Source organism: Canis aureus, chromosome 19 (assembly GCF_053574225.1).
Source record: "Canis aureus isolate CA01 chromosome 19, VMU_Caureus_v.1.0, whole genome shotgun sequence".
Classification (NCBI taxonomy): Eukaryota; Metazoa; Chordata; class Mammalia; order Carnivora; family Canidae; genus Canis; species Canis aureus.
Window position 1 is genome coordinate 37,351,365 of NC_135629.1, and position 23,621 is coordinate 37,374,985.

Here is a 23,621-nt window from a genome sequence, read left to right on the forward strand (position 1 = left end):
TCAGAAAGGACTCAGGGACTCCAACGCAAAGGCACAGAGAAGGGCTGTGAACCACCCTCCTTTACCCCATCTGCAGCATCCCCTCGAGCAATCTGGAGGGTGACAGGTGAGACACAGCAGCAATGAAATCAGAAACTGAGTATTTACGGGTTGGTCTTGCTCAGAATGAAGAATGCACTTCCTTCGGGGATGGGGGCGATTTTCTCCTTCATGTTCAACTCTGAGATTCTGCGAGGACGGGGGCCAGCAGGAACCTCAGGTTCATCCTCTTCCTCCTCCTCTTCCTCTTCCCCTACTGTAAATGAGACACTTTTTTTTTATAGGCACAAAATAACACGATTGCATTTGGGTTTGAATTATTGTTCGCAATTTCATATAGAGAGCAAACTTTCACATCTATTAGCTTACATTAATGAAAACCCTTCTTAATATGGACTGAGTTCCTGTGAAGGGCTGAGAAGCGTGCCTGTCTGTGAGTGTGTGCAGTACTGGAAAGAAGGTTCCCAGCAGTTCCAGATCTAAGCACAGGTAGAGGGTACTGCCAGTGGGATTCTCACTGCTATAACTCCCAGTACCCAGCTGTTTCCCCAGTAGCCTTGCTCAGCTTCACCCTGAAAAACTGTGCGTGAGACTTCAAGCCACACACAACCATTCCTACCCCCTGACCCCCTCCCCCACAGTCTCTGCTACATCAGCCAATAAAGGCACCAGCAAATGTGAAAGGGTCAGGTGAGCAGTAATAACAGTAGGAATGTCTGGTTGCCTCCTACAAAGATTTCTCAGGACAAGTGGGGCTTGCCTTGATCCACTCACACTTTCTCTCCCCACAACCTGGATTTTGGATTATGTAAGTTACCCGGGGGACCAAGAGAAAAAAAGAAAGGCTAACTGCTCCACAAGGGGACTGGCCCCGTGGCCTCAGCAGCCTCCCCATCCACCATCACCCCAGCTGGGCTGGCCAGCCACAGATTGAGCCTCTGATCACACTATATCACACATGAACTGAAAGCCTGTCACTGGCCTCAGTGACACCTGTCACCGTACCTGGCACATCACAAGGTGGGTAGGGGTCCTTGTCTTCATCCTCTTCTCGGTAGTCATCAATTGTAACCTAGGATGACAGAGAGGTCTTGAGAGGAGGGGAGACTCTGACTTCAGTGCACTGCAGAGGACCAAAGTATAGACTCAGCCCTGCCATTCAGTACAGGGAGAGAAGCTCTGTTGCACATAAGTGCATGCATGCCTATGGACAGGTGTCCCCAGTGATGGTTCTGCTTAAGACATAGCTCTGGGGGCAGATGAGGAGAAAGTGGGTCTAACTCCTTCCCAGCCATGGCTAGCCAGCACCAGCCATGCCTCTCTCTACCCAACAGTGTCCCACATGCTGTATGGTAACTGCACAGCAGATTCCTGTCTCCCTGCTGGAATGGGAGCTCCATGCACACAGGACCTCATCGGTCTTGTTCATTGCTGATCCTCAGTATCTGCCACACAGTAACCACTCTAAGTATTTACTGACTTAAGGAACAGACAAATGAAAAATCCAGAGCTTTCCTGAGTGGGATGAAGTTTGACAGCATAGTCCTGTGCACCCAGACCTCCAATTCCAAGATTCCTTCTGGAGGCAGACATCTATTAACAATCCTCTACTTGAAACCCCACTGAGAAGATACTAACACGTCAGGTCTCATGACACAATTTCAATAAAGAAAAAATAAGTGGTCCCCCAGTCAGATACATGTCATACTGGTTATTTGGCGAAACACTGATTAGTAACCAGCTAGCCACTTAAATTCATCCAGAATCCCCCTGAGAAGCCAGCGTCTACAATGGTGTGCCACACTCTCACACCAAGTATCACACAGAATACTTCTCGTGGTGTAAATGGTATCTAATGACAGTATCAACAGATTCATTTATAAACAAAAAGGAGAGAATTATTTCAGGATATATACCTTATTGTCACTGTTGGCTATCTGGTTGACTTCTGGTTTGTTGTTCTTTTTATTCTCCAGGCTCTCTTTTCTACAGGGAAAAAGAACACGAGAAACCAAATAGCCATATTTCTATGCATAAAAATGCTAATCCAGATCCTGAATCAACAGTGGCCTGATGAAGGACAGAATTTAATTGGAAACAACTGTAACAGTAAGAACATAGCACAACTCACACTCAGAGCTTCCCGTTCACCATGGTGTACTGGCTTCATTACATAGATCATCTCATTAAAATTTTCATGCAAGAGCTCATCAGCATTGAAGGCATCATTTATTTTATGACACCAAAATTAACCACAGAGGTTCTATAAACATGAGACCATGTGACTCCTACTCTCGGCTTTGAGGGAAGGAGAGCCCAGGGCCTGGGTTCTGACCAAAATTCCATCCATGGATGCAAACAGGGTTACCTGGCAATCTTTTTCCTCTCCTTCTCTTCAGCTTCCTCTTTCTGGGCAGTATTCAAACTTTCAGCATCAGCGAGATTGTCTACAGCGATGGCCAAGAAGACATTCAGTAGGATATCTAGTTTGAACATTTTAAGGGAACAACACAATTTCTAAACACAACTACTTGTGATCCACAATGGCAATGTCACCCTCCTCTGTGCTCTGGAAGGCTGGTAACAGGTGACTGTCCCCTAGTGCTGTATACATTTGATAAGATGAGAAGACCAACGCCTGCTTAAAAAACAAAAACACACACACAAAAACAAAAACCCCTAGAAAGTTGTAGAAGACAGTCTGGAAAGAAGCAAAATTCAGATTTACTAAAACCCATGAAAATCTACAAACTTCAACATTTCCTTTCATGTGTGTGCATATGTGTGTGCTTACACAAACATATGTCTCTGTAGCCCGAGGTACCTATGGCTATAATACACACTGCATGAAACAATCTATAACATGAACATTGTGTTTTTATGCATTTTATATTTTGCTTTGTGTATCTTTTCTTCCTTTTAAAACACACATGTATGCATAACACACACACACACACACACACACACACACACCCCCAGGGTGTGGTTTCCAAAATAGACCCTTTTAAAGACTACACATTATTCAAGATGATGATTGCACAAGGCAGTCTGAGTTCTTTTTCATCTGAAATGGTCTTCAGAGTCTGCAGATACTTGCTCATTCATTCATTTGCTGCACAAATACTGATGTATTGCCAGGTGGTACCCCAGCTATTCTTTTGAATAGCCCCACTGTAGCTATATCTTTGACTACTGTGCTTGAATATTATGTTTTCAAGTCCTAAAAAGTGAGGTGACTGAACAAGCTATCAGGTTTTTGGCTCTTCCTATAATGTTGTATATGTGGCTTCCTTGGATGATAGAAAAAAAAAATTCTGAAAAAGGTTCTAAAATCTCCTGGAAGATGCCTGTTTTTTTTTTATTCACCAGCAGTTGAATACACTTTTGAGAAGCACAAGGATCAGAGGGAAGTAAGTCAAGATGGCTCCTTCTCTGACGATGCTTCTCCCTGGCTGCTGCATGGCCACTGGCATGCATGACTGTGAGAGCTCACGAACCCTGAGATGGGAGAGGCACACCACTGTCCCACAGGGCCTATGCAATCTGAAATCTCAGCTGGGTAACACAAACGTAACCTATCAAGGGACTGGCGATGAGAGAACTTCCAGAGGATGTTGTGTTTGACTAAGCTATTCAGGCCTTTTAAGAGGAGAGAGCCATGAACAAATTCTATGAAAACTTTCAAAATGCCTTTGATATGCTAGACTATGTTTTAAGCAGAGCTTGTAATGAGCCCAGGGAAGCAATCTGTCCTGGGCTGGGTGATGGCTTGGTAACATGAGCACTCCTCTGATACATGTGGGGTAATCGTGGCTCAGGCAGAGATTAGTGCAAGACTAACTACAATTGAGAATTCCTACCAATGAGCTCGATGAATAAATATGGTATCCTCAGTCTTGCAATGACACCAAACTCTTTTGGGTAGTGGAAAGGACATCCAGAGTAACAAACCATAGAAAAATCTTACAAGTTTATAAATAAAATGGTTTTCAAGAGTAAACACCTATCGGGATCCCTGGGTGGCGCAGCGGTTTGGCGCCTGCCTTCGGCCCAGGGCGCGATCCTGGAGACCCGGGATCGAATCCCACGTCAGGCTCCCGGTGCATGGAGCCTGCTTCTCCCTCTGCCTGTGTCTCTGCCTCTCTCTCTCTCTCTGTGACTATCATAAATAAATAAAAATTAAAAAAAAGTTTATAAAAAAAAAAAAAAAAGGGTAAAACACCTATCATCTATATTTAGAGGCATTACCCAGACCCTCCTAAAGACTGGCGTACTTTGGAATTCATTCAAAAACACCCAAGCACCTCCAACATGCTGGGGACTGTGCTGGGTGGTAGGGACATGATGAACAGGAATCCCTACTCCCATGGAGCATCTATTCTAGTTGGGGGAGAAAGAACATAAACTACTTAAGCATTTCAGATAGTAATATATGTATTACAGAACAAAACAAAACCACAATGTGTAACCAGAATGAGGGGAGCCAGGGAATACTTCTCTGCAGACCTAAAGCCAGTATAGTGCTCTGGCCTGAAGGGTTCATCGAGGAGAGTACAACAAGAAATGAATACTGATCGTTCATTTGACAAGCATTTACCAAGGGCTATGTGCAAGACCCTCCACAATAAGCCATGAGAAAAGATTAATAAAGAAAAGAAAAGAAAAGAAAAGAAAAGAAAAGAAAAGAAAAGAAAAGAAAAGAAAAGAAAAGATTAATACAAAGAAAAGATTCCTGACTCAACAAGTTTATTGTTGAGATGAGGGGATGGAGAAGCACTCATCCCAAATCCAGTAGGTGCTGGCCCCCCACGTGTAGTAGGAGCTATAAGGATAAAATCGGGTAGGAGAGCTCATCTCTGGATAGGAGGGGTGTTCAAGCTGCCTGAGGGACTAGTGGGGTTTCTATGTATTGTCCTTAGAAGTTTGTACTAGAGCTTCTGCATAGAAGACAACTCACTAATGAACCAAGAAAATTAAGGGGGGGGGGGGAAGAGCTAAAGGAATCTGGGGCTTCTTAGGAGAAGAATCCAGAGAGAATTCTTTAAAATAAAAAGATAAAGACCAAGAGGTAGTATTCACATGTTTGTACAACTGCTCTTTTGCCAAACCCTCACTGAGAGTTCCATATGCCAGGTCTTGTGGCAGTCAGGGAGGTCAGAGAGAGAAAGAAGACACAACCAAAAGTTATAGGGTCATAAAGGGTTTGATCGAGGGAAAGAGAGACCCACATTTGCAGAAGTCTAGAATTAGGGAGTGCCTTTTGCTAAGGAAAAGGAGTAAAGGGTACTCAGAAAAGAGCTCATAGCCCAATACAGCAGCTAGCCAATGGATACTTGATCCCCCAAGTTGTACAGATCAGCAAAGCCACATCAGGTCCGGGGAGCTTATGTCAAGTCACTAATGATCAATGGTCCCACTGGTCAGGAAAGGTCTTAAGAGACACAGATGTGCCCCTAACCTCCCAAGCATGATGGCATGGAGGATAACCCACCTCTGCCCTAAGCCTTCCCTTGGGATCTGTGTAGGAGCTGTGATGTCAAGCTGGGTGAAGATGGGCATAGCCCATGCGCTGTCCCATGTTCCCTTCCCCAGCTTGCTCACTTCTCAAAGCCTACGGCAACTCTGACCCCACTATGCTGTCCCAGTGACAGTAAAGGAGAACAGATATTGAGCTAATAAGGTAAAGGCATTCACTTCTCCACCCCAAAGGCCGCCACGACCATTGCTACCACACCATCACCACCACTTGTGGCCACCATCACACCCACCACCACTGCCACCACCTCAGGGTAGTTCAGACAGGGAGAAACAAAAAAAAAATGATGATGACAAAGCCCCTGGTCAGCTTGAAGGATACAGTTACCACAAATGAAGAGGATGATGAAGTAGATGCAGACGATCATCCCCGAAGATGACGGGCCGCCATAGGCCATAATGCCATCATACATCACGGCGTTCCAGTCCTCCCCTGTCAGGATCTAAGAGGCCAAAACTGTGGTCACCCACACACAACAGCTGGACTGCAGCTCCCAATGGCCCGCCACAGCCCCCCAGGAGCCACCCAAATCTGCATTGAGCTGCCTTTCACTGCCCCATTTGCACTCAGCAAATCCATCAGTTATCCCGTAGACTTTTCAAAACTGTTTTCAATTACACAGACACAAGAGTTAATTCTTGACACGGAAATAAAGTAATACTACATGTAAGACTTATGTAGTCTTTGATGACACCGCAGTTCTTAACATCCCCCCCAGCACATGCCGTTGGTGCCTCTCTCTCCAGAACCTTTGTGTACATAAACATACAGATACGCACCCAAAGGAAAGAGGTAGCTATTGTTTTCTGAGATTTATTAGTCATAAAGGATGTCATACTATATGAATTTTCTGCATTTGCCTTTTCTCTACCCCTTCCCCCACTCAACAATATATTCTGGAGACCCTCTGTGTCAGTAAGTGCCTTCAGTCTTCTTAATGGTTGCCTACTATTCCACATGGTTAATCTACTCTAGAAATGGAGAATTAGATCCATGAATTTGTAGAAGCAGGGAATTCCAAGTTCTCATGTAAATTTATAAACTACTTCATGAGCAGATACTAATAGCTATCTGAAATTTCACATGGAACTTTCTCTACTGATGATGTCTCATAACTCAATCTGTCATCTGGGTAGAATCAGATGAACCTAAATAGCATTTTAATAACATACTATCTAAAAAATAATAAATGAATAAAAATAAAACCATACTATCTTCCAGAGAGGGAGTATATGTGTTCCTGTATTGTCTATCTTAACTAGACACCTAAAAAATAAAACAGTCATGGCTCACAACCCAAGAGAAATATGGGCAAATGATTTCAAAAGATAAAGCAATTCCCTGGAAAGGAACTTTTTGGCTCTTAATCACATGAAGACATTCAGGTTCACTCCTGAAGAGAAATAGGCATTAAAGCTATAAGATACCATTTTCACCTGTCAGACAACCATCAAAAAGTTTGAACACCCATTGTGGTAAGAAGTAGTGAGCTGTGGGACAGAATCCATGCCCCATCCCTAGAGGATGGACTGACACTACTTTGAGGAAGATGCTGGGCAAGAGTGTCAGCGTCGGAAATGGACATACACCCTTCAAACCAGCAATTCCACTTCTGGAATATTTACACTACATGTCTATGTTCACACATGTGCCCATGGTATGTGTTCGAGGTCACTCACCAAGCCAAGGCCAGACATAATGAAATACTCATTGGCTAGGGACAAGTTACATAAGTTAGGGGACAGCCACAGAGTGTGCAGAATCCAAAGTAGGAGGCAAACCCTTATGGACCAAAAAGGCAGATTCCTAAGGACACTTTAAATGGTAAGAAGCCAGAAAACAGCATGTAAGATGAGCTACCACCTGCATCATATCACATTCACTGGGAGGTGGGTCAGTTGGTAGGTTCATTGATTTACATCTATAAGCAAATGTATCTCAAAGATTACATGGAAACTATTCAATGGTGGTTGCTCCTAGAAGGAGAAATTGGTGGCTGGGTGGGAAGGAGACTCATTTGTTACTTTATATCCTTTTTGTAAGCATTTGAATTTTGTGCCAGACATGGGTACTACCAAAAACTACCACCACTGTATACGTTTCTCTGAAAAAAAAGGAGAAAAAATAACTAATCAGTGGCTAAAAATTACGTATGATCCAAAAATTAAAGTATATTTCAAAAAAAGTATGGTCTATCGCAGGGCTAGCAATTCTATTCACCTCAAAATGACTGAGAAGAAATGAATCTTATAGATCTCTAGTATCTTGGTTTTAGTTTTTTTTCCTCCTCACAAAAAAATAATGACCTTCCAAGGTTACAGGGCTGAGCACTGAAAGAGCCAGCAGGAGACCTGGATGTCCACGTCTATGGTCCCTCCTACCAGACCTTCCTGCCTCCCCAGCAGGGCTCTGGAAATCACTGACAACGTGAGAAAAGTGACAAGGGCAGATGGGTCTTTAAAATTTATCTGCCACTCTGTTCGAGGAAGGGCTTCAGCTCAAAACATAGGAAGAGGGAGTTTAGAACACCACAGCTTAAAGCCAGGTGGCGTGTGGAGGCTGCTGCTTTGAGTGCAGAGTCCACTGTTCCTCCTTCTCAGCCTGGTGGCCTTCACAGGCCCTAATGGCATGGACATGCTCAGAGCCTGTCTGTCCCCATTACATGACAGGAGGGAGAAACAAAGGGGCAGAAGGTTGTCACAACTCTTTTATCACCCTGAGTCTTCTGACTACACACCAGAGCATTAGGGCTTTAGAATTCATCTCTTTGCACAAATCCGTGTGAGCCAGGATCACAAAACTTGCCTGCAATCAAAAATTCACAAAGAACAGGAAGAGGATTTTAGAGCCTATCTCACAGAAACCTCACGAATCAAACAGAAGTTTTTGGTCTATTATCCTGTCATCTGTCCAGTGGTCTTACAAACACAGGACATCACGCCACATGGATAGCTGGAGTCAGGTGCTCAACAATCGACTTCCGTGGTGTAAGGTCTGTTAGAGCATTATTGGGGCAGAGGTCACTAATCGCGGCAGACTCATCCTGTCTTCCTGGGTCGAGGAGGGACAAGACGGCAGCTCACATGGGCTCCTCGCGAGGGCTCACCTGGAATACGGTCAGAAGGGCTTGAGGGAAATTGTCAAAGGTGCTCCGCTTGGTCTGTGTTTCGTCAAAATTAAACTTGCCACCAAACAGCTGCATCCCAAGCAAGGAAAAGATGATGATGAAGAGAAAAAGCAGAAGCAACAGCGAAGCGATGGACTTCATGGAGTTTAACAAGGAGGCCACTAAGTTGCTCAGGGAAGTCCAGTGCCTACAAGTCAAGATGGGGCTGTGAGCACAGAACGCCCACGGGACACAGCAGACATCAGGGGGCCAGGGCGAGGCTGATCACCACCCCCCCGGCCAGAAAACACCTGCAGCGAGATGCATGCGCTCTCACCTGGTCACCTTGAAAATCCTTAAGAGGCGCACGCACCGAAACACAGAGATCCCCAGAGGAGACATGATTTCCAGCTCCACCAGGATGGTCTCGGTAATGCCACCACACACCACGAAGCAATCAAACCGATTGAAGAGAGAGACGAAATAGGCCTGGAGACCCAAGCTGTACATTTTTACCAGCATCTCGCAGGTGAACAGAGCCAGGAGGACTTTGTTAGCGATATCTGCAAAGACAAAGGGTCTGATCGTGGGTGTGGCTCAGACTCGCCTTCCCTCCTCAGAACCCCTTCCCACCAATCTCTGCTGGAAATGCCCTAGCACCTTGTCCCAGTCTTTGCTATGGCCCCCATTACAGAAATGTGGCACCAATGTTTATGGTCTGTCCGCCGGGTTCCAGTCCTGCTTCTGCTACCACCTAGCTGTGGGACTCTGGAGGAGTCCCTTGAGTTCTCTGGGCCTCAGTTTTACTGACTATAAAATGGGGAGGAGCGGTTTACCATACACTCTCTGATGCTCTCTAGACCTAAAAGCCTGTGCTTCTGCATTTATACCAGCGTATTATATTTTTTGTTTCAGTCATAGAAAGGCCACTCTGGTCTTGCTTAGGGCACCATGATATAAAAAGCAGTTGTCCATCAAGGTCACTTCTAACTGCAGCAGGCTGGAGAGCTGGCCAGAAATAGGACCTCCCCATAGATCACAACTGACAAACTCAGAATGGATGGTGTCTGGGGGTGAACTCCTGTACTGCACTGCTGGGGCTCTCTAGGTAAGGGAGCAACAGACACTTGCCAAGAATACCATGTGGGAAAAGAAAGTTGCCAGTGGGGACAGGGAGAAGGGAGATGAGGTCCCTTCTAACTACAAGATTCCCTGACCCTAGGTTGTCATAGGGTTAAGACTCGGCCCCAGAGGGCTTCGTTCTGCATACCACGTGGGCTGCGCCTGTGTCTGGATGGTTCCACTGTCTTCTATGCCCCCAGAAATGTCCTGTCATTACACATTGATCAGATAAGATTAAACTACAGTTGGACAGCTTCAGGAGGCCCTAATTCAGAATCAGAACAAAAAGAAAACAGCCTCTGCTCGCACCTTGAATCTGCGTCAACCAGTCAGGCTGATTGTAGTGCTCAGAGGAAATGGTTAAGGTATTGAGAAACACCAGGACAATAACCAGCCAGTAAAACGTGACAGACTTCACAGCAGCACGACATCTTCTGCGATTGAAGCGGTTCCAGCGACGCCAGCGTCGGCTATGAGAGAAGCAAACGTGACTCCATGAATGGCAGACATGGCATCTGCATGCCCAATAGACATTATGGAGAAATAAATCATCTTTAACTCTAGAGATAAAGATCAGGGGGTACAGGAAGGAAGGCATAGAAATTATGTTGGTCTTTAAACATGACTTTACAAGCGTCAACTTGACCTGATCATGCTACCAGTTTCCTTCCTATGGCTTTAGACAACTCCGTACATCTGACATACACAGTCCTTAAACCAGTTAGAAAAATCTAGATATTCATAGATTTGTCTGCAGATGCAAAAGTGAGCCTGCACACATCTATGCAGTTCACATTCCCACCATATGGCACATGGATCTGTTCACACTCTGCGTGCAGAGAGCCGTTTGGGTTATTATACACATCTCTTGTGGCATCTCCATCATCGTACAGAATTTATCAGGCAGCAAAGTGCTCCCAACCCAGTTCTCATTTTAGGGAAACTTTTAGTCCTTTCTTAAATCTTGGAGGTTTCTCTGGAGCCTGGCACACTTGTCAAAGCTGAGTAGGACATGAGTCTTTATACTGAGTCATCAGGTGCCCTTTCTAACTAGTGATGCTCAAAATATACCTTCAGGAGAAGAGCCAATATTGAATTGTGTTTTCATACAAATAAAATGAGCTGAGCCAGACAGACAAGTAGCATGTCCTCTACTGACTTTCAGTTCCGGTTTATAATTAGGGTAAGTATTCCCTCCCTGCTGCAGGATGGAACAATGAAGTAGGTCCCAGGAAAATGCCAGCCGATTGGCAATGTCGGCCCCTTTCAGGCTGGGCTCATAGACAGGGGCGGTAGGTACTTCCTCTAGTGGCCCAGGTCAGAGGAATCCCCAGGCTACGTGCAAGCTGCAGCCCTGGCTAACTCAGCCACGTGGCTATGTTGAAAACACATAACCCAGGGACCAGGCAAAGAATTACTTGTGCCAACTCTTTAACAAGACCTAGAACAAGAGAAGGGCATTTTGCTCTTGCTCTCGCTATGCAGTTTTCAGTGGTAATAGTGGCTAGAAACATGATGACTAGTGTAGAAAAATCCCACTGTTTCTCCTGTGATGCATAATTTAGTACACACAAGTAAGGTGGTCTGAAAAAGAACGAGTGTTAGGTCTATTTATGCTGTAGTGACAAGTCTTGAGTGTCTCCCAAATCTCGGAGGCCTCACCGTCCCATCTCTTAAAGTTCAGTGGCACTTCTCATCCTGCCCCTCATGGGACTCCAGACACTGGATATATAGAGATGAAGGCACACTGTCCTGTGGCCTCTGACCTTGAAAAGCAGCAAAGCTGGGGCAAATAACAATTATAAATCCCTCCTAAGTGCTATTCTCAGGGTCCTGGGTACAGGAGCAAAGAGACAGGAGCATTAAGTGCTCTTTGCAAGAGTCAGGAAAGGCCTCCCTGAAAAGCTGAGATTTGGGCTGGCTCTGGATAACAGAGTAAGAGTTCACCAGGGGGCAGATAGGAGGGCATCCCACCCGGAGGGGACTGTGTGGCCGAGGGGACTGAGACGGGAAGAAACAGAGCATGGTGAAAACCAAGAGCAGTCCAGTAGAGCCACAGGGTGGGGAGTGTGTGAGGCGTGTCAAAAGATCAGGCCAAAGAGTGAGGTGGGGGCCCAATTATGAAGGAATTTATATGTCCTCTAGCAACAGGGAGTCATGGAAGGGCTTCCAATTGTTTTAAAGTCAGATTGAGATGCAATAGACATATGGCAACTATTAATATTTAGGAATAGGGTTTGTAACCACTACCACAATCAAGAGGTAGAAAATTTCCATCACTCAAAGGACTTCTGTCGCAGCTCTTTGTAGTAGTTAACCCACCCTCCTCACCTCAGCCCCTGACAACTACTGATCTGTTTTTTGTCCCTACTGGCTTCTTTTATCCAGAATGTCCTATAAAGATAATCATACAATACAGAGTTTTTTTTGAGACTGGCTTCTTTCACATAGCAAGAATACTTTCCAGACTCATTTGTGTTGATGTATCTATCAGCAGTTTTTTCCTTCTTATTGCTGAGCATTATTCCATCAGTGAATGAACTACAATTTGTCTATCCATTCACAACCTGATGGACATTGGAGTGATTTACAGTTTTTAGCAACTGTATCCAAAGCTGCTATAAACTCTTATATAAAAATTTCTCATGCAGACATATATCTTCATTTTATATAAATATCTCAGAAGCAGAATTGCTAGGTCATATGGTAAATATATGTTTAACTTTTCAAGAAACTGCCAATTTGTTTTTTTAGAATGACTGTACCATTCAACATGGAGGAATGTATGGGAATCCCCACTGATTTCACATCCTCGTCAGAACTTGGTACCGTCAGATTTTAAAATTTGATTCAGAGGCATAAAAAATGTCAATAGGTACATGGTGGTGTCTCACTGTGATTTTTGATTTGCATTTTCCTACTGACCAATGCTCATTTCATGTGCTTATTTTCCATCCATATCTTTTTTGGTGACTTGCCTATTGAAATCTATTGACCATTTTTTGTTGTCTTATTATTTACATCATATTTATTATTCTTTTTATATAGTGGATAGTAGTCCTCTATCAAACGTTTTGCAAAAATTTTTTCTTCTGGTCTGAAGCTTATCTACTCACATGGCCAGTCTTTTGGGTGTTATATCCAAGAAATCTTTGCCCAACCTAAGGTCACAAAAACTTTTGAATGTTTTCTTCTAGAATGTTTAGATTTAGGTTTTACATTTATGCCCATGAACAGTTCAAGTTAATTTTTGTATATAGTGGTAAAATGTTGTTTTTAGTTGAAAATAACATTTATGTGTAAAAGTACACAAATCATAGGTATATGGTTCCATGAACTTTTACCAACTAAACATGTAACCTGCATCCAGAGCAAAGAACAGATCATCACTGGCCCCTCAGAAGACTTCTTGGAACTCTCTCCACAGAAAACTTATTTTTTAAACATTTATTTATTTGAGACAGAGACAGAGACAGAGAGAGAGAGAGAAAGAGAGAGAGAGAGAAAGAGAAAGAAAACACATGAGTGGGAGGGGTAGACGGAGAGGAAGAGAAGCAGACTGTGTGCTGAGTACAGAGGCCAATGCAGGGCTCAATCCTGGGACTCTGAGATCACAACCTGAGCTGAAACCAAGAGCCAGACATTTGACTTACTGAGCCACTCAGACACCCTCACAGGAAACTTATAAACAGAAAAGTGACACGAAGTATCTCTGAGAAATGACTCTGGGAAGGAATATGAAGGGTTGATTAGCGACAAGAAATTGTTCATTATTGCATCTCACTGGTTTGTTTGAGGGCAAGATCTTCAGCACCTACTATGCTGCTCTTCAAGGCAGGTGCTTAATATTTACTGGACAACTGATCTTCAATATGAACATCCTAACCCAAGGATAAAGTAAAAATCAAGTCAGAGCAACTCCATGTATAATTGAGAAGTTAGAAAGTAGAACACCAAACACATAGGCTTAAGAAAAAATAGAAGATACTGACCTGAGTTTGGATTTTGAGATGGCTTGGCTAAAAGAAAGACAAAAAGAATAGGATTTCTGTTAGAAAGACTCGAGCATACTCTCCCCGTCATGTCAGCTGAGAGATCAGAAAAGCCATGCACAGAAGCCTGGGATCAGCATCCCCAGCACCCCCAGTGAGACAGCAGGGGTGAGAGCAGAGCAGGAGGCGAGGTACTGCTAGGGCCAGGTGGGCCAGGCTGACATCCTCCAGGGTTCAGGCAAGAGAAGACTCTTAGCCAGCGGCCCTGCACAGCCCGGTCACAGGCCGTGATGCCAGGGGTTCTTCTCCCCTGACCTCACTTTCCCCGAGTGAAGTCAGTGGGGCCTCCCCTGCTCCATCTCAGCCACTCAGCAGCAGCATCTGCTGCTGCTATAGCAGAGGGAGCACTGGACTAGGAGTCCTAGCTCTGCTATCCACTAAACTGCATGGGTTCTGGCAAGCAGCACACCTTCAGCAGCAGCTTCAGTGTTCTCATCTGTAAAATGAGGAAGACAAATCCATCCCCCTGCCTACTTCACAATGCTGTAGGGAGGGCAGAGCAAAACAACGGAGGCAAATTCACTTCTTAAAACTTCTGACCAAGACATGTCACTTGTGAGAATCGCTGCCAAGAAGATCAAAATTTTTTAAGAATACCACCTCTACTTTACAGAGATAAGACCTAAGGGATATCAGCAGGAAGCAACTGAAACAAAATTGCATGGACTCTCCAAAGCAGGCCGTACTCTGCACATTGCACACTGCTGGTCCCTGCTGGGGGCCAGGTCATCTAGACAGAAACCAACAGGGTGAATGTGGTGGCACCTTCCACCGTTAGGAGAGGGTGGTGTGGGCTCCAGAAACAAGTGCCGTGAGCAAAGGAGGGCGGGTTCTTGTTGTGCAGCCACTACGCGGGGGGGTCGGGAGAACCCGCCAGGGAAGGAAAACTTAAATATGCAGCACATCCTGTCAGCCACTCTGCCATACAAGCTCTTTGTCAAAGCACTGATGCCAACACCAGACTGTGAGGAAAATCAGGCCTGTTACCCCCACCGCCGACACCCAGAGGGCCCAGCCTTGGCCGTGCCTCTTCTTTTCCACCAGCACCTAGTGGACACAGTGGAATTGCCGGGTTACCTGGCCCGCCCCGCAGCAGGCTCCGCCTGGGCAGGACGCAGGGCGGGCTGCTCTGGGGGAAGAGGCATGTGACATGCTGGGGGGCCTGGGGGGGGAAGGGAGGGGGGACCCAGGGGTCCAGGGTGAGCCCACCCACCCCTTGTGCATCTGAGGCTATGCCCCGGGATGCCTTCCCTGCAGGTGCTCCTCTAAGAAGACAGTAGGGGGCAGCAGGGCAGGCGGCCTCCACACTCACCAGAGACTCCCACAGCCGCCTGGATTCTCGCCTCCGCCACTTACGTTCTCTGTGTTCACCGACTCGGTCTCGCTGGTGGGCATGCTGGCTGCAGGGAGAAGACAAGGCTTTAGCCGGCACGCCGGAGGTGCTGCGTGCCCAGGAGTGGGCCGGATGCAGACTGCTGCCTCCAGGCAGACCCTCTGGCAGCCCAGGAGGAGGGCCGGGAAGGGGGAGAGGCCAGGCACCCCCATGGCAGGGGGGTCTTTGCTTCCATGATCTGCTGACCTGCTGAGATAGACCATACAGCGCCCCTCCCCTCCCCATCAGGAGGAAACCCTGTCCATCCAGACACTTCCCAAGAAAAGCCCAGGAGCCAAACTGAATCCAGTTGCTGTGCCTGACACCAGCTTATCTTCTGGACTTCCGGGAGTGCACTGAGAGGCCACACAACTCAGCTACAGTGACATCTTTGCTGGCCCCAACTGGTGTTGCCTAGAAAGTCTGTGACTAGACCAGTACTTCATACATGAATTCTTATCTTAAAAATAGTAAAGGAGAAGAGATCTTGGATGCTGGAGGACATGAAGGTATCAAGCACAAAATCTTTTTAAAAATTTAAGAACTCTGCTCACAATTAATTTATCAGATGTCTAAGTTCCACTGAGCTTGTGAAGCCAGTGTGCAGAAGGCTCTTACCAAAGCAGCCAGAACCAGAGCACAAAGGCAGTACAGTCTTACAGGTAGTAAGGCTTTCTCCCAACCAGTGGTCAGAAGGCAAAGTTGACGGTGATCGGTGATCTCAGTGTCACCAGGGTCTCTGGGCATGTCTCACTCTTCTACAGCTGGATCCTGAGCAGAGGAAGTAGAGGGAATATAGAAATGCACCCATGGTGCTGGGAGGCCCAGGGAACCATCATCTGGGATGTGGGCATTAGTTCTCAGACACCTGATTCAACCCTGTAAGCAGCGTAAGATGTATTTAAGGAGATGCAGGGCACATGAAGCACTACACCTGCCCTGGAAAAACCAACTGATTTCAATTATCTATGAAAAGAGTCACTTCAGGGGTCCACGCAAGGAGCTCTGGAAGCACACAGTGAGCAATGGCTAATTCTGCTCTGGGGTTTAGGAGAGAGGGGGTCACTGAAGACAGAAATGTGGGAGATTCACCCAAGCACATGCACTTCTTTACCCTGATGCATCATTTTGAACTATAGCAACTGTCTTCATAGACATTGTGGCATCAATAGGAAGGCCTTCCCCCTGTGGACTCTGCCGATATGGCTCTTAGCCAGGACACCTCTGCTTCGATCTGCAAAAACTGGTGTATTGCTGGAGTGCCGTGGTGGAGGCTCTGAGGCCAGCCCAGGCACAGAGGGCAAAGGAGCCGGGTCGATGAGCTTTGTGGTGTGGCTGTGTGCCCGCAGGCCCTGCTCGGGCAAGGGACGCTGTGAATAACAAGGATGAAGGTGGGCCCAGAGGACTGAGAAACAGTCCTTTTCCTTCTGTGGGCACCCAGGAACTGAGCCTGCTCAGGTAGGAGTTCCATAGCCACGTCTGGGAGCATTTAGGCAAAGGCAGCAAAAGCAAAATGAGCAAAATTACAGACCCACATCACACTACTGAGATTCTCTTAGAATCATCTTTCTTCCTCAACTAAGTCAAAAGAAACCAACTACAAACTTTGATTCACTTTTTACTACTCCATGCAAAAAAAAAAAAAAAAAAAAAAGATAAAAATAAACAAACCAAAAAACGCACACAATCCAACCACAGAAAAACCTTTAACAAAAGCTCCATAAAGACACACACTCAACAGACGCACGAAGCTGGTCATGCAATTCTCTTCTCCGTGACTGATTTGTGCTCCGACTTGAAAAGATGAAAACATTATAAAATTCAATGAAGCTCGTTGCTATGAGCTCCTCCCCTAGGTCACCCTTCTCTTCGGTGACAAAGAAAATCACAGTGGGAGACTCCTACAAATATGACCGTGAGTCATCTCTGTGCAATACTTTTCTTGATAGTTACTGTCACTCCTAACTCAGGGGATTGACGTCGAGAGCAGCATGACACAGGGCAGGAGAGGGGGTGGTCCATAAGCCCCAGTTAGGGTTTGACTGTGCTGTGTCCGGTCCTACCGCTCTGCAGGCTGCAATATCCAATGTGGAGAGTAGGGATGCCAACTCCACACTCTCAAGGGCCACCTTCCACCTCTCAGTTTAATGCTTCACGGTCCTACTACTGATCATCCTAGAACTGTAATTATTATTTCCAAAAGAGCAAACTTCTTTGGAATAGGCTAAATCTTGGTGGCTTCTTACCCTCTGGGGCCGTGTCCCATTACGAGAACAGTACAGTTGCTGCATGTCATTGCTAAAGCTTCTTTTTTCCAACAATCTGATCAAAACAGATAAATTACATGCTGCCTAAGGGAAGGGGGGCACTTTGCATTTCTGGCTCTGTGCCAGCTACTAGTGAATGAAATGAACCAGTTACTCCCTGGACAGGAGAACCAAGTGGAAGGAAAGATAGGAAATAAAGGTGAACCCCCCACACAGAAACTAAGAGAGGGGGATCCCTGGGTGGTGCAGCAGTTTGGCGCCTGCCTTTGGCCCAGGGCGCGATCCTGGAGACCGAGGATCGAATCCCACATCAGGCTCCCGGTGCATGGAGCCTGCTTCTCCCTCTGCCTATGTCTCTGCCTCTCTCTCTCTCTATCATAAATAAATAAAAATTGGAAAAAAAAAAAAAAAGAAACTAAGAGAGGTTAATGGTGTGGCACAGTGTCAGGGCTGCGCTGATGGAGAGAAGTTTCCTTGGCCCCAGGCAGACTCCATCCTTCAGATGAGGCAGGACGGTGGCTAAGAGCAGACTCTCAGGTGGGCGGAAGTGAGATACAACACATGGTGGGGGCGGGGAGGATTTTCCCATAGTCCTGGGTCATCCTATGTGGGTCCACAGTGTTGGGCAGTTGGTGGGGCTCATACGTGGTAGCTGTCACCTCAGGAAAGCTCTCATGTTGCTCCCTGGAAACAAAGCAACACTCCGTGCAAAGCCCAGGCCCTTTGCCCTGACTACTTCCACTCGTGCACAAAGACGAGTGTTCTCGTCTACTCGTCCACTAGTTCACACCTAGTGTGAACAATCTTCCACACTCCTGAGTCAGCTTTGGCCACCACTCTTGGTTTGTATCTCTTCTATCTTGAAGGAGCCATCTCCGTATGACTTCACCTGCTGTAGAGATAGCAACTTCTCCGTCATAATTGTTGGACACCAAGAGTGCCACAGACCCATAATAAATAAGCTATTCCAGAATGACATCAGCCAGAGCTGAGGTGGCGGTGAGAGGGAGGCAGATGAAGAGCACAGTGACTATGCTAGAATTGGGTGACCTCAGCTGGTCCCGGAATCGGACCGTGATCACCTGAGCAGAGGGTGGGCCCTGGCAGCCTTTCTTCTCTGCTCCAGCCTCTCCCTCCCAGGCACAGGGGAGATTTTCCTTTCTCCAAAGTATGCAGACAGTAGGCCCAGTGGGCAAAAGCTCATTTGTACATAAACATTTCACCCTTCACTTGTACCGGGCATTATTTTTCATGTTAAAACATTGATATGAGTTTCATTTCACTTAGCCCCAGTGGGACTTCATAGATGTTTTTACAATCAAGACAGGAGGGTCACAGACTGTTAGAACTACAAGGGGGCCTCTGAGATCACATGAAGCATCTCTGTGATTTCAGATGAGAGACTTGACCAACTGGCTTCGGGACACACAGCCAGGTGTGAGAAAGCTCTCCTGCTTCCCACCTGGCCATGCTTGTGGTGTATGCTTAAACATCCTGGGATACGTTTTGATACCGGTATATGTTGATATGCATATTGGTATGCCCTTACAATTATACTTAATATACTTAAATACTGGTACACATTGGTATATATTGGTATATCCTTAAAAGGCCACACACTAAGAGTTCCAAAAGCCAAGCAAGACAATAATTCATCAGCTTTGGTTTGCTGTCCTGCTGACCTAATTAACCTCCAGAAACCTGGTATACAAGCAGACCACCTCCAGGATGTGAGCCCAGGAGAGAGAGAGAGAGAGAGAGAGAGAGACAGAACGAAGATCAATGTGCTGTGGTGACTATTGGGACTTTATGAAAATCTACGTTTAAGTAAACCTCTGGGGAAGATTCCTGGAACACATGCCCTTTCCCTAACTGGCTGCCACAGCATCACAGCTGCCCCGTTCAGGGCGAGGCACTCTATCCCTTTCAGCACAGATTCAACGGTAACTGCTGACAAGTGGTGAGGCTAACTAGGGGTGCAGGCAGAGACCATCCTCTCAGTTCCAGCATGTCATCCACAGGCAGAAGCAAGCCAAGGGGCCATCTGCATGCAGAGGAGCTGTAAATCCTTTCCCTCACACATTCCAGGGAATTTTCAGAACTCTGTTGGGCAAGTTTTCATTTCTTAAAAATATAAGTTATAAAACTATTTCCAGGATCTGGGTGAAACCAGGCATTAGGATAAGCCTGTGCCTAGAATGGGATGCTGACTTGCACTGCAATTTGCCTGCTGAAAACCTAGGAAGCTCAGGGCCACTGCTTTGCAAGCTACTCCAGGCACCAGGATCCCCGAGAAGAGCTTCAGGGCAGACCCCGAGGCTTCGATGTGGGCGTGCTGAGCATAGGACCCGAGGGCTGCTGCCAATGAGGAGATGATGCCAGACAGCAGCCCTGCGGGCCCTGGACTGCAGACAAAAGCCACCCTGGCCTCTGCAGGTGGGGTGCCCCTCTTGGAGAGTCCTCTGTGGATGGTGTGCCACATTGCTTCTAAGATCTGCTGCTGGGGTCTGGATGCCATTATGGGCAATGCCACACGAAATAAACCAGGGAAATTCGCTATTTCTCAGGCCAGCACAACTAACTAGCATTTTCACCAACACATAAACATTCCTCTGTATACACTATCCAGAACAACATACTTTTCAACCAAATCTGCCTGGCTTGGGAGTTCAGAGGGAATCCAACACACACACACACACACACGGTGAATGAGTCTGTATGTGGGTTCAAGTAGGCAGCCTCAAAATTATGTTCACCAGTAACAGGTACAGCAAACTCTCCAACGTACTTCCTTCAGTGATACAGGCTGCTCAGGTCAAAAGACACAAGAAGGAATGTCAGAGAAGCTGGGTCTTTGTCACTGGTAATGTGGGGACAAGTCTTTTCCCTCTTCCTCCTTGGGCTTAGTTGGCTAATCTAGAACATGAGCTGTTGGGTGATATCATCTGTAAGACCCATTTACCTCTGACCTGCTTGAACTGCTATAAAGAGGAAACACCTACGGGCTGTCTGGTTTTACCACCATCACCAAGGGGGTTTTCCTCGCACTCCCCCAGCTCAGCAAAGAGAGCAGGAAAAGAGCAGTATTATGAAGCCCCTGCCCACTGCCCCTCCGGAGTGCTGCCACGAATGTGGAAGTCTGCCCGGAGAAGCGTTCCCAGGTCACCTCCAGGCAGAGCCACTGGGGAAGGGAGCACCCCTCAAGAGTCATCAGCCAGCCGCAGGAGCCCTGGGACCCATGCCAAGTGAGTGCAGAGCACCCCAGCCTCCTCCTCCAGCCTGGCACACCAAACAGCCTCCTTCACTGATGTCCTGGGCTTCTCGGAGCCTCGCCCCCTTGTTCTCCACAGAACAAACTCTCTTGCATAGTCAGGGATGCCTTTCAGAATCTGCCTCCACACCTAAATAGCCTGAACCTTCTCACACCTTCCTTCCAATGGGCGGGGGCATGAGGTTGGACAACTGAGCAGTGGCAGTCATGGTTGCCTTCCTTGGGAACAGGGGATCCGAAGACAAGATCTTATGGTTTTTTTTTTTTTTAATCTTATTTTCATGACAGGCATGAGCAGTGCCATGACATCCCCTGAAGGAATTTGCCTGTGCTTGCTAGTGGTGACACGCTTAGCTGTCACAGGGTAACAGACTCTGGTTGCTGTAAAGAAGCCAGTCTCTTCTTGGGGAATGTGGGTCAAGGCCAGACCAAGGTTTCTGTGTCTAAAGCAAGAATGATGCCCTGACAATAATTATTCCTGTATGACTAATGACGTGTGGAGCATGGCATCCATGCGAGGGTCCTGCCCTGCCAGCATCATCAGGGGTCTTCTTCAGGCTCTGCGGGTATCTCAGTCAATTAAAGACCTCACCCACTCAAAACACAAAGTTTCCTGAAAATAAGGCTTCCTCCTTTCCCTGCATACCTCAGAAAGCCAACAAAACATCCCTGAAAAATCACAGGGTGCAAACTCCTGCTCAGGAGGATGAGCACCTACATGCCCAAGGAGAGGTCTCTTCTCTTCTGGGGACAAACCACTCTTCATCTTATGGTAACCTGCCCAGAGCCCAGGTCCTCAGTCTTTGATAATATTTTTATCTTTTGTCAGTGACATCATTTCCTGCTTACCTGAAGTCCATCCTTCCTGCAGAGGCCTCCAGAGGCTGCATCAAGGCCAGCTCTTCTTCATAAGCTTCTGTAAACTACTAACCCTATGGGAGCTGGCCCCAGCTCTGCCCCGGAACTGGCTGCCCACCCCCATGCAGGTTCCTTTTCTTCTCAGGACCACCATGTGCTGTTCTCTGGAGGCTGATACTCTCTGTCCTCGTCTATGTCAAAAGCTTTTGGTCCAACCACCCATGGCTTATTCCCATTTCTGTAGCCTATGAGCTCAGCATTCCCATAATGGCAGAGGCTACTACCAAGAAAATAGTGCATTGTGTCCCCTCTGCTCCCTTGGCAGTTGGCTTTGTGTGCCTATTTACACTCAAACAGACTTTTCCTCCAGAGTCATCCCAACCAGGGCCGACCTCAGTGGCGATAACTAGATAAATCATGTGGTGTGCACAGGCAACACTTTGCACTGCTCTAAGACTACAGTGAAGGCTTGGCAGGCAGGACAGGATGCCAGCTGTCTGTATCAACTGCTCTGCATGCAGATGGTCCTGACACTGACCTCAGAGTTTCCAGTGATGGTCTACGTTTAGCATTCTTTTTTCCAGCACAGCTTGAACATTAACTGTGCCCCACATGAGCCCTTTCTGCATTCCTGCTCACAAAGGCAAGTGCCCCCCAAATCTTGGTATCCTAGAAGTATATTTTTAACTTCATTCTTGAAACTGGCACTACTAGCTTTAGTATGTCCTGGGCAAACCAGCCAGAGGGTGAAAAACCAGCAGGCCATTTGAAAAATGCAACCTAGAAAAATCAAAATCAATCAAATAACATCATTGGAATTTCTAAACAGTTTAGATGAAAAAGGATCATTGGGGAAAAATGTTTAAGAAGTCTGTCTTCCAATCTAAGAACATTCATGCTGAATTAAATAAATGTTCTGAGTGAGTTCAGCTGCTTCTTTAAAAGGTATAGTTCAAACAAAAAGGAAACTGCAATGCTGTCTTGGCAAAACCACACATTTGGGGTAAAGACAAGAAGAAAACAACATGACCAAGGCTCAAAGGAATCAAGCAGTTGAAACATAGGCATCTTACAAAAACACACCACACGGGCACATGCACTTCACACCAGGCCTATGTGCAAGGAGAAAGCTCCAGAAGCCCTGGGAGAGGAGTCTCCCAACGGGAAGTTCAACCTCAGTCATTTACCGTGATCCTTAGCCCTGCGTTGTCGAAAGCAGCAAAACTTCCTTTTCTTCTTATCCTCTTTTAGCAGGTCCGCCACTGTGACTCCTTCAGGTGGAACACAGGCAATGTCATTAAGGTTCGGTAGAGGGCAGCAGGAGCAACGCAAACAGAGCCAGAGGACCCGGGAGGAGGCCAGATCCCTGGGCTCTGATCCTTGAAACCCGAGCTGTCCTCCTCCCTGGTGGACAGTGGACATCCACAGCTCGGGGTCTGACTGGTAGAGGGGAGGTGCACTTTCTACAGCTAGGACACCAGGCACATGTCTCTAAGAACCTGTCCTAAATAACCAATCCACCAGAGACAAAGCTTCCTAGGGGTTGGCCACTCCACCAAGAGGGCGTTCAGCAGCTGTCAGCAGTCCAGGGCACTGACCAGCTGGGCAAGCCTGGCCACTATTGCTATGTGGGGAGGACACATGGGAGTTGAAAAGGTGAGCTCTGGACTTGGACAGCCCAAGTCTAATCTCAGTCCGGCCACTTGATGACCTGACTGGATGACCACGACAGGTTACCTGATTTCGCTAAGGCTTTGCTTACCTTAGCAAGTGGTAAACAGTAAATGGTAACATAAGCATTGGCAAGGTATGACCAACCATTACGAGTCTAACTCCCCTGTGGCCACTAGGTCACAAGAAAAAGAGTTCTAGGGTCTCCAGCTCCCTCTGGCTCTGGGATAGGATATCATGATATTAGCTGGGGGGTGCTCAACTGCAGGGTGGGGCCGTGTGCCCAGAAGGGGAGCTGCAGGGACAGTGGGGGTAAGCAGAAGGAAA

General features: G+C 46.7%; 1 protein-coding gene across 21 annotated transcripts in view; it reads right to left on the bottom strand.

Moving 5' to 3' along the window:
* CACNA1D (calcium voltage-gated channel subunit alpha1 D) overlaps positions 1–23,621 on the bottom strand; it is a 306,232-nt gene that overhangs the window by 78,519 nt on the left and 204,092 nt on the right. For 13 of the 21 annotated variants that reach the window (XM_077858513.1, XM_077858512.1, XM_077858505.1 and 10 more), the window contains 11 exons: positions 15,168–15,255; positions 14,843–14,902; positions 13,796–13,822; positions 10,113–10,273; positions 9,019–9,244; positions 8,682–8,889; positions 5,897–6,017; positions 2,408–2,522; positions 1,956–2,025; positions 1,045–1,111; positions 148–295 (listed from right to left, as the gene is read on the bottom strand). In XM_077858513.1, the coding sequence (XP_077714639.1) occupies positions 148–295; positions 1,045–1,111; positions 1,956–2,025; positions 2,408–2,522; positions 5,897–6,017; positions 8,682–8,889; positions 9,019–9,244; positions 10,113–10,273; positions 13,796–13,822; positions 14,843–14,902; positions 15,168–15,255 (1,291 nt within the window). The remainder of the gene's footprint in view (positions 1–147; positions 296–1,044; positions 1,112–1,955; positions 2,026–2,407; positions 2,523–5,896; positions 6,018–8,681; positions 8,890–9,018; positions 9,245–10,112; positions 10,274–13,795; positions 13,823–14,842; positions 14,903–15,167; positions 15,256–23,621) is intronic. The other 8 variants (XM_077858509.1, XM_077858525.1, XM_077858524.1 and 5 more) reach the window with 1 other exon arrangement.